Source organism: Phaethon lepturus, unplaced genomic scaffold (genome assembly GCF_000687285.1).
Source record: "Phaethon lepturus isolate BGI_N335 unplaced genomic scaffold, ASM68728v1 scaffold10047, whole genome shotgun sequence".
NCBI lineage: Eukaryota > Metazoa > Chordata > Aves > Phaethontiformes > Phaethontidae > Phaethon > Phaethon lepturus.
This window is the reverse complement of record NW_010551142.1, coordinates 102,343-114,191: the sequence shown is the minus strand read 5'-3', so window position 1 is coordinate 114,191 and position 11,849 is coordinate 102,343. Positions and strand designations below refer to the sequence as shown.

General features: G+C 41.6%; 1 protein-coding gene across 1 annotated transcript in view; it reads right to left on the bottom strand.

Moving 5' to 3' along the window:
* Nucleotides 1-723: 723 nt before the first annotated feature.
* The window catches only part of EXOC4 (exocyst complex component 4), a gene marked incomplete at both ends in the record, with an annotated part of 93,724 nt that continues 82,598 nt past the window's right edge, over nucleotides 724-11,849 (bottom strand). The window contains 2 exons of the mRNA XM_010290795.1: nucleotides 724-835; nucleotides 5,173-5,318. Coding sequence (XP_010289097.1) covers nucleotides 724-835; nucleotides 5,173-5,318 — 258 coding nt within the window. The remainder of the gene's footprint in view (nucleotides 836-5,172; nucleotides 5,319-11,849) is intronic.

Genomic DNA, 11,849 nt, shown 5'->3' with positions numbered 1-11,849 from the left:
TATCTGGAGAGTACACAACATTTTCTTGTTATGCTTAGCCCAGTAAGAAACTAGAATAGATGACACAAAAGAACTTAGTCCTGCTATACATTATCACAACAGCCTCAAGATCTTCCCCTGATTTTGCTCCCAAAACCAACACTTTTGTGAATTAGACCATTCAGGAAAAAAAATATGAAATTAAGCCATGTTCAGAGAACACTTCTCTGTGCACGTACAGCACTTGGCCACAAGCAACATAAACCAGCAAGAGTAGTCCAACTCTTCAAATTCACCATTTTCAAACACTCTGCAACTTCATCTTCTTGTACAAAAGCCAAAGAACTGGTCACTTTAGGCCATACAACTTGCAACTTCAAATATGAGATGACTGAGCTAAGTTCCCAGAGCAATCCAGGGTAAGCATCACATTCAGCGTATCAGAAATAAACTGTAGATAAGGAAGCAGACATTAGCTCCAAGTGTCCAAAAGCAATGCTTATGATGAGATTGTTTGCATGTCACTCTTGTTTTGTGAGTATCTTTTAAGACCTGGACCTCTAGTTGAAAATGCAGAGGGAATAAAGAGAAACCCTGATGCTTCACAACATAGTAAGAATAAACAAACAAACCTTAAGAACTGGAGAGATTTAGACAGCCTGTGTGGCAAAGTGGAGAGGTATTAACACCCTGACATAGCATGGACAAGATATTCAAGCTCCTGCAAAAGAGAATCATCCAAACTAGCACATTATCTCTCTCCTCACCTTGAAGTTCTCCACTTCTGCTGTACAGTTCCCTTCTCTGCTCACGCAAATAGGCACTCATGCTAATAGCATGGGAGGAGGACTCAAACCTGTAATTAAAAAAAAAAAATAAAATCCAGTCAGTTAGCCATCCATAGAAGCATCCTTCTTGTAAGACCCAGTCAGCTCTAAACAAAAAAGACTTCCCTGCATGTTGGAGCAAAATTATCAAGGCAGACAAAGCACATTTTTCCTCTAAAACTCCATCACTGATGCACCATACTCTGCCACCTGCGATCAGCACAGCTCTACCAGCAGCCACGTGTGACACAGACCTGCCTGCAAAGAACCGAGATGTTCCTCTGCTCTACCAGCTGGGACCACCCAGGCATTTAAGTAGGAATGGCCCCAAAAACTGGTGAAATCCAAACCAAAGTCATAGGCTACCATCATCTAAACTGCTCACTGACCTATACATAAAAATTAAAAATGAACTTTCTCACAGAAACTAGGGAGCAATAAATAATTTATTGCTCTAATACTCCACAAGGAGCAATCTGAGAGGCAGGGACAAATGTTTTCCAACTACCATAGCCCCATAAACATGATTTTTGCCATTGATAGTAAAAGGCCACAGACTGGGCACTGACCTGACACGACGAGGGTTCAGGACAGCTCTGGGCTTGCTGTGCCCCGAGCTGGGTGTCTCTGTGACCACAAGTGTCCCACGGCCGAGGAACCGTGCTGACCTGCCTGAGCTCCACGCTGGGGACTCCCCGCATGGCCAAGGGCTGCCACCCCAGGCAGGCACTGCCCAGCAAACACCAGGTCTTGGTGTGCTCGGGCTGGAGCTGGGCAGCTCTGCTGGGTGACCAGGGAGAAGGGAGCAGGCAGTGGGGACAAAGCATCTTCAAGTAGCCAAGGGGGACACAAGACTTAGAGGGAAGACATCTTTCACAAACCTCAAACTCCTCAAGGTGAAGACCTCAAGACGTTGATGATCCGCTGTGACATCCCTCACCCCCTCCCCAGCCCTTCTGCTAAGGCAGGCTCAATCAGTCTTGGTGCCGCCCAGAGGGACACTGGAAATACCAGCATCACACCAGAACAACGGGGAAAGCATTTGTAAGCTTTCTTCTGCAACAATGTTAAGGTTATTACTATTAATGAGGCTTTTCTGCTTCAATTTGGACTGCAAGTGTTACTACTACTGCAACTGAACTAATAATAATCTATCAAAATACAACAAACACTTAAGACTTTAATTAAACAAACAGTAAATTCTTGGGTCCGTATTTACGACGTGCTCCCTTTTGCCCCTCGTGAGATATTAAGCACAACATTATCTCCATGGCCCAGGGGTCCTCTCCAAGCATCTAAACCAGAAGTTTCAGGTCAAGGCAAACTACAGCAATAAACCTCAGTCTCCTCCTTGAGACAGCAGCTCAGATTATTCCTCAGAGCCCTGCGCTGCCTTTTGCTGCAGGATCTCATCATATTCACTTCTTTCCCACAGCCATTCAGTTTCTCTCCCCTACTTCCCCTCCTCTGCTGTCTCCCTGGTCTGCTGTTCTCCTATGCTCCTCTTTACACTTAAGTCCTCTACTCTTGTAACTCAGTTCCCCATGATGATCCTCGCACAGAAAAGCTTTCAAAATATTTTTGTTTTACATAGAATTACACATAATTACAGCCAAGCCTGAGACTAATGTATTTGGCATTCAACATGTGCTTGTACAATTCACTCCTCTCCCCCCAATGCCCAATTTCCATCCTGCGAATCTCATCTGTAGGGAGACAGCAACATGTGCATGCACTTGGCTACCTTTTGAAAGAGAAGAAAGCCAGGTTCATGATGGCATGAACTATCTGAATTCACAAAATACCCCTCATCTGAAGTTTTCTTTTTTAAGTCAACATTAAACAACTAAATACATCATGACTTTTTTTTAAATTACACCCATTTTAAAGATAGGGAAATAATGACTCAACGTCTCTTCCAAATGCTAACTACTGATTTCCAGACAACAGGACACAACTGAGGAGTCCTCATTCTTCCCACTGTTGCTAGAATACACAACTAAAAAAGGTATTTAGTATTTATAAAATTAGCTTACAGCAAGCTATCACAGGACACAGCACAAACACCTGCATCCGTGAGGAAAATGTGAAGTGGAGCCCGGCCCTAAGAGACTTCAGAAGTGAGGAATTAAGTGCAGATATTCTGATGACAAGTGGAAGGCTCCTCTGATTTGGACGGAGCTAATGGAAAGGCAAGAAAAGGAGTCTCGCAGTGTGGCACGAAAAGCCCTGAAGATGGGAGAGGAGACAAGAATAACACTCCATCAAACATGTACATCCCTCAGTGGGCTGAGAAATTCCATTTCAATGGAGATTTCCATAGATACAGTCACAGCTGACAGAAGACAGATAACCAAATAAGAGATCCCAGCAAGTGCTGCTGTCACTGTGGTGCTGGCAATGACTTGGTGACAAGACCATGAGTGGCAAGAGACATGCTGCTCCTATGAGGGTACATGCCTTCACTTTAAACAATTATACCCACCTTCACTCTCTGCTGACAAACTAATACACAGCATTAAACTGCTGTAGGTGAAACAAAGCATCCTTATTCCTCAACCTTACATGGTTCAAGTACACCCATGACAGACACAATATGAAAAGGTGAGCAGCCCTGTTCTGCTCCAATATACATCTGCAAGTCAGAGTAAAATCAAACAGTGTAATTCTCAACCCAAACAGCCATGGGAGTGTTTAAAAAGAAAAGTTTTTTTTTGGAGACAGGAGCAGACATAACCATGGGTTGACAGGGGCAGGAGGCACCTCTGAAATCCTCCAGGCAATAGTTAACCTTCTAATAACAGAAGATTACATAGACAGCTCGTCCTGTGAGAGCGAGAGAAGGCAGTGCAGGAGACTTCGATTTCTAGCTGGCGCCTTAGGTACAATGAGAATACACTGGATACATTTGGCATGGGGCAAAGCACAGGGAGGTCTGGATAAGGGCAAAGCACAGGGAGTTCTGGATAATGAAATTTTAGCTGGAGAAAAAAAAAAAAACAACAAACAATCTGTAGAAAAGATGCAAAACACAAAGCTCCCCTCCCACTTGCCCAAAATGGCCAATTACTCTCAGCTTTTTTCCCATTACTGAAGTTCCTGTATTATTTCCCCATCATCTAACAATCCACCTCCAAGCACAAATGAAGGGTTTCTTTATTAAGAAGAGACACCGAGACTTCATGTATCGCCATCTCCAGCAAATAAGGGGTGAAAACATCAGCTCACTTCCAATTGCTCCCCCTCCAACAAAAATTCCACTAGGTTTTTTTTAACCTTGGACTCTCTTGACTCCAGAGAGCAAAGCCTCATAGCCGGAGCACCGCTCATACTGGTAGTGAAAGGCAGCCCAAGCCCTGTAGCAGCTTGTAGTCCAGGGGGGTGCTGAGGACCCATCCGACACACTGCTCCTGCTGCAGCTGAGCACCACTAAAAGGTTAATGCTTCAAGCTGCTGGCACTCTCCACCACAGTTCCACTCTGCCGTTCCCTCAAATCTACAGTGAAACTTGCTTGTTCCCTCACCAACTGGGTTTGAACAATCTCACTGTCAAAAAAAAAAAACAAACAAACACAGATTATTTTGGCAGTACTGAGTTAGGGAGCAGCCACACACAGAGTTATGCCGGCAGAGCTGAGGAAGCTCTAAGTTATCTTTGAATGTGGAGCACTCACTGCCACAACAGCACATTTTGGTATCCCCCAAAATCTTCAAGAGGCCAAAGAGAATGACCAGCACACGTGGTGTGGGAAGAGATGAAAATTCAGCACAGGTCCCCTGAATCTAGGTGTAATAACAGGACCATCTCTCCTCTCCTAACAGTGCTGCTCACCAACAATTTCTCCTCATTTCTTACTCCTGCACATCAAGTTTGTTCCCACAAATCCTTCCTTTGGCCACCCAGCCTCATCCTCTCTTACACTCTCTTCCCAACCACTTAATTCTTTCTACTCCGAACTCTGAATTAAAGGAGCTAGTGATAGGATTAACCACTTAATCTCTCTATTAATTACACAGTTATCTTAATTCTCTTTGTCCAGTGCCCTTTATCACTCTCTTTAACAGGTCCTGAATTTACTGTGGACAAAGATAGGTGTCTTACATCACTGCGAGCTTTACAGCAGCTTGTAGAATGCAATCCCAGTCCCAAGATGAGCCCTGGAGGGAACTACACTTTAAAAACCACTGATGAATTCATACCAGAGACCTCACTGAGGCTTCAGCTTTGGGCATTAAGTATCCATCACAAAACTTACGCTCCTCTCACACTGTGAAACTGCAATTAGCAGCCCCAATGTTGTGCAATACTCAAGGCACCAAAAACAGCATAGGTTAGGCACAGCTTTAACATCACCCCAGCACTTACTTGAACAAAGAATTTTTAGGTCTTTGCGGTTTCTTCTTTGCAAAAAACGCTGCAAATTCTCTCCCAGAGCTGGCGTAGCTAAGCTGGGTGGATGGCTCCGAGGCAGCGCGGGTGTTCTTCATATCCAGATACTCTGTCAGCAGCATCTGCCACCAGAAGGAAGGGGAACTCAGCATTTGAAATAAAACAGCATTATAATCTAACTTGAACGTTTAGGATTTTAGGTACTCTATAAGGCTGGAAAATTAATAAAAATCTCAAAAATTGTAATTACAAAAACCTAGCTTTATTTTCAGAAATGAGATCCTAGTGACTTATATGCCACCATCACTAATTTGGTAAAAGCTCATTTTACATTCCTTGACCAACTCAATCTGCTACAAAACCCTGATGGTACCAAAGGTACCTTGCAAGAAGTCCCCACTCCTCCCAAAACTGATTCTGTCAGCAGCAGCAACAGGGAGGTGGTGGGTGGGTTGTTGGCTGGCCATTAACAGACTGATTACATACCAAAGCTCTTAAAAACATAAAGGTTAGCAATATTGATCTGTTCAGTTACAAAAGCCTATTTTATATATGCGTATGTATGCCTATATATTTGATATATTTATATGTAGAAATATAAAACATCCATGTGTGTGTGTCAGTGCATGCGCTGCAGGTCTCGTATGCTGTTGGAAAAAATCCTAGGAATGCTGCAAAACTTGTCCTTTAATAGCTCCCAAACCAAACATGCTTCTTTGACCACTCAAAATATGAATTCCCACAGCCATCAGTTCTGCCAGTGTAGTTTCGGATTGATTTTCCTCTAGCCCAGTAGACTCAGTAAGGGGTTGGGTGTCTCAGTTTTTGTGACCAGGGTCCCCTTTGCGAAACCCTTCCAGCCCTGACTGGTGGGCTGCTATTGGATGCTGTTGAAGCAACTCCACCTTGCAGACCACCTTGCAGAAGCACAAACAGATTCCAAGTCTTTCACTTTTGATTTCCTTGTGTCTGAAGATAGAAAGAAACCCCTTAAAAATTAACTATTGTCATTGCATTCAGAAAGTCTCTATTTTCAGAAAACTCTACCTACTCGGAGACTGTTAGTAATGTGTTCCATTTTCATAATTAGCTAGTCAAAGCCCATCAAAGAGAGTTGCTTGTAATGAAAGGAATACATCAGTACTGTGCTGTCTAAGTTTAAACAAATTACACAGGAATAAATATCTAGGCAAATGGTATCATGCCCCTAATTAGAAACAATTCAGGATAGCTTGGGAGAAAAAAAATAATACAAACACAAAGAAACTTCAACTCGTGAAACACCTCAATTAAAACTTTACCTGAGCACAAGCTTTTAAAATGCATGCTTATTGTTAAGAGTAAAAATAATCACTGTGCTGATTTTTAACAGTAATTTACCAAATCCATTTGTATTCGCATGTTTGCATTTCGTCTTCTCTACTGTAACAGCCTTAAAATCACCACAAAAACATAATTAAACCCTCAAACTTAAACAAGTTTAAAAAAGAAAAAAAAAGAAACACTTAGCAATTTGTTCTCCCATTATGGATGAAACCTATATATAATGGATTTCACAACTCTGGTGTCACTTCATAACCAGGACTGCAAAATGTAAAGCGTGTAATACAGCACTTGGCTCCAAGATTACAACAAGCCAACAGAGGTTTGAGCTAGGAATGTAACGAATTATCCCTGTTCGTTAAAAAGTGAAATAGAAGATGAGTTTGCAGTTAGATATTCAGAACAATTCTGAAGACACCACAGATTAGGAAAAAAAAAGCAAATTGTTAATTTATGGTATTACTAGATAGGCAGGGCAGGATGGTTAGACACAAGGCTCTGAAAAAGTCAAAAGCTGTAAAAGCAGCAAAAATAGCTGGTTTTGAGAACTATTTGCGAAGTTCATCTTTTAGTTATAAAACTCAAGCATAGCAGAAATTGTGCTAGACAGATCAAAGCTCTTTCTGCTCTAGTGCCCTGCATTCAACAGTACACAAATTCTTCAGAACGAAGTAATTAAGTGTAAGCATGGCTCAGCAGTTACAGTACACAGCCAAGCCGCAGAGAAGTTAAGACAGGAGAGATCTTCAACCCACAGGACATTTGGCTTGTAACTGCTGCATGAAGATTAAAACCCTTAAGATTTTTAAGCACCATGGTTAACACGTAGGCCAGTTGGAAAATCTTGCCAGCTACTTGCCTCAAAAAACAGCCTGAAGTTTTCAGTTCTCACTGCGTTGTGCACTGCATGGCCTTCACCCAATGTCATCGGCATCAATTTATTCCCTACGTCTAGACAGTTCAAGTCATCCAGTTGTTCTGCTCTCATAGACCTCGTAGAGGATTTTAATAACTATCATATTTCAGTGTTAGAAGTTGTGGCCTGGCCATGTACTTATTAAAAGCCACAGCAAGCTAGAACTTTAAAATCCACTTCAAAGAAAAGAAAAAAACAGATAGTTTCCTGCCTATCTAAGCGAACAGGAGCTTGCCTTAACCAACGAAGTAAGGGATTTCATGATTTGGTCCCATAACACCTGATTAGTAGTTGCTAAGCCATCAATCAAAAACCTTGTTCGACATTAATCACACGGATGTACAGTAAGATTTATGTGTGACTGTAAAGTTTGCAACATCCCATTCATCTATAACAAGCACTTTTGACTTTCTGTTCAGTGGTTGAATTCTGCCATCCTTGTAGTATTATTTACATCAACGTCAAACAAAGCAAGCCATACATAAAGCAAGAGAACAAAGCACTTTCTCCAACTGCTCTTTGGAAATGAAAATTAATGGAAAATGTTTTATGAAAAAAGCAGTATTTATGGATTTGGAGGCTTAATTAAATTCTCAAATTTCAAAAGGTCGTATCAGTATGTGTAGCTTGTCTATCACGCTGATCTGATAACAGCTTGCACTACACTGTCTTGCTGAACTGCAACAGGGCAAGAACAAATTTGCTTCTGTGTCTGACCGCCGCTTGCACTTGCTGCAACTCTCCAGATCTACATTTTTATTCTTTGGCTGAGCCCCACCAGAAGTTGTGTAAGTCGTTATATCTTATCATGCTCAAGACTGACCTATGACCAATGCACGGGCAATAAAACACGCCTGGCCGCAGAGCGACAGCTAAATTAATTCATTATTTGTACCTCTTGTGAGGTTTTAGATAAGAGGCCTGATCTCTGAACAAGCTCTATTCCATCAATTAAAAGCTGTAAATAGATATTTCACATCCTCATATATTCTGAATTAAGATGGATGCTGCAGTGTGAACAGTTTGCTCCATCAGAAAATCATGACAGTTTCAAACTCTACACCATCAATGCCAATTTTTATTATGCTTTCATATATTTAGGGGGTCCAGAAAATCAAATGAAAGCTAACACCATACCAAGAATTTTGCAAGGGTAAATGGGGTGACCAAGTAATTACTGGCCTCTCCACCTCATATTGATCAGGGACAAAAATCACAGAACAGATGATAGAAGACTCTATTAAAAAAGAATTAAAGGAGAATAATAGAATTCATGTCCAGTGACACAGATTTACAGAACACATATCTTGGCTAGCCAGTATCCATATGATGGTGACAAATTTAGCTTTAAATAAACAGAGAGAGATGAAGCTATATTTCCACCAGGGATCTGACAAAAGCCAAAACACCAGAAATCAACACAGCATCTCCCAAAAGAAAAAGGGGCAGGCACACGACAAGGACCTTAACACACAACCAGAAGTGAGGAGACCACCAATACTGGATTTTGCAAGGACCCAGAAATCTTAATTCCTCTTTTCCTTTTGTCCTCTGTATTCAAAGGGAAATACAAGACTATTCCAGAACGCTTTTGTTGGATAGAAGTTTTCTAATTTCCAGCCTAAGTTTGGTCTGTCTTCATTTTTAAAACAATAATAGTTAGAAGAAGCTTAATCAGACAATGAAAGCACAGACAAGAGTGGTTGCAGCCACTCAGTCCCTTTCTGGACTGAATGGACCAGAACTTTTCCCATTTCAAATTCCTATGAAAATAATGACTACAGAAGGTTTGCAAATTATAAAGTTTCGGGGGGGAAAAAGTAAATAAAAAAGTGAACACAGCATTAATGGAATAATAGTATTTTTTTATTATTATTTTTTTCATAATCAATCTACTGTAAGAATTCCAATGTCAGCAGAGTTAAATCTCTACACCTAGGGGGAAAACAAAAAGTCACGATCTGTAGGATTATTGTGTAAAGCTGTGACTCTAGCACGTTTGGGAATATTGAAGATAATCAACAGCAGAGAAAGGTCCCACCGTGACAATGGGTATTAATTAGCTAATTGGAAATGGCTACATAAAGCAGACGGCTTCATCAGAAGTAAAAGTTTACAGCATGGCTCTGTATTGGACTCATATCTGGAATACCCTGGCACTCAAACAAAGAGAGATCAGGGAAAAAGCGGGTGGAAGGGTGCACAAAAGCAGTCTGGAAGTTGTTAAAATGCTGGAAGGCACAACTTACAGCAAAACGCAGAGAAGCCATGAGCTCAGTCTTGTTAGATTAGTGAAGAGAAGGCCAAGAGGTTACTGGATCGGTCTGCAAGCGTGCAACACAGAGGGCACACAACTCCTGAAAAAAAATCCTCACGAATGAATTAAAAAAAAAAATCCCAAAGCTGGAAAGTTGAAGCTGGAGAGGCTTTGACGAACAGTCAGGCATACGTTTCCAGAGCATAATTAACCACTTCTATCAAAGGTTACGCTGTAGTGTGTGTCACTGATCCCCCCCAGTCAAGACTGGATACCTTTCTAAAGCTTGTGCCCTCTTTCAAGCAGGAATTAATTCACGAAAGTAGCATGGCTTGTTTTATGCAGAGTTCAGAAGAGAAGATCACAACGGCTCCTTATAATCTGGGGATCTCAATAAAAGCCATCACACCACTCAGTGCCGGCTCTCAGGCTCTTACACGGAGGAACCATTAGTGTTGGAAGGGCTCCTGCTACACAGCACCTCTAGTTACTATTTCCTATATCAACTCAAAATGAAAGCGAGTGCTGGTAACATCTGTGTTTGGTGAACAGGTTTGTCCTAGTGGAAACGTCTCACCCAGGCTGTCTCTGGCAACCACTGGGCATGAAACGACAAATGAAGGCTACCTCACTTGTACTTTGAGGAAAGTGTAAGAGGCAAAAAAACCCACAGAGATAATACTCTCAGCATCTGAGAAGGTCTCTAGCATTTTGCTATGCAGCACTGGCAACTGAAAACATGCTTTATTTTCAGTTTATTGATGACACACTGGGCAGCTGCAGAAATGTTGGCATTTCAGCTGTATTGCTGCACTACGGACTCCTCTTGAGCGGTATCGGCCTCTGAGAAGGCTCTGGAGCTACATTTTAGTTAGACATAGCAGGAGGAATCAGAAGCTGAGATTGCAAAGTGGAAGAGAAATCTCCTAATGTGATTTCAATTAGGAAAGTTGGTTAAAAACAGGACAGCAGATTCAAATTATCCTATGTCCCTTGGTTCAGTGTGGATGCCCGGTGACAGCAAACCACGGTGCATGCATTAAGGAAAGGCACAACATTCCTGAGGGATGATGATATCGAGCTATAGATGATTCCAGGGGCAATGAAAGCAACTGCAAAGGAATTGTGAAGAAAAAAAAGCTGGGAGTTCAAATAGGATGCACTACTGTGACATGCACTTACTTCTTTGTAAACATATGAAAAAGAGGTGTCATCCTTGAAGCTTTGAAGACAGGAGGTAACCACTAGCAAAGTGCCAGAATAAGGCAAGAAAAGCAGTGGCACTCTATGCGAGACAGTAGTCTGCAGCTAATTACCCAGTAATTTGTTGTATCAAAATTCTTAATAATTAAAATGCTGTAGTAATTGGGGAATTTAACAAAAAAAAAAACCCAAACCCAACCAACAGTTAATCGAATTCTAAGAGCACTGAGCTTTCTGCCTAAGTTGTACCACATCGAGAACAGGGGCCAAGTACACACATAGCAAATATGTCAAAGGACAAAGCAACAAGGTAAGTCTGAAAGAACAAAAACAATTTTTAGGTGCCGTGAATACTGTTTAATGCTGCACAACCTGCTTTACCTAATCCTCTTGTTGCCCATGAAATTAATTTAACTGAAACATAATAATAAAAACCCTTCCAGAATTAATTCTCTCAAGGCATCGCTCATTTCCATTATTGCACAAGAAGCAAGAATTCCTTTTGTTTTTCATTTTTTGGGAAAAATAACCCCAAAACTATTTAGATAATACTATCATTGCCAGCGCTACTACATTCATTATCAATGCTAATTGTCAATTAGCGCAACTATTGCTGTAGATCCGCAAATGTGCATCTACCTCCGGGGAGGAAGGAAAGGAGGGAACGAACCTCATAACTACTTGAAAAACACTGTTTCTTAAAAGCTGTTTTAATTGGCAACGAGTTGTACACCTGCTCGGATTGCTTTGGAGAGTTTAAAACCAGAACCTTTTCATTCCACAAGCTTTGGTAACATGGGCATGGACTTTATAACCTCAGCACCACCGGCTCTGACTCTGCCTGGGGTATGGATGAGCTGAAGTCACTCGAGACAGATACAGGAATATAATGGGTTTCACAGTTGCTAGCACAGCAAAAGGCGAAACCGCTACGTGCTGTCACGGCCATCAGCA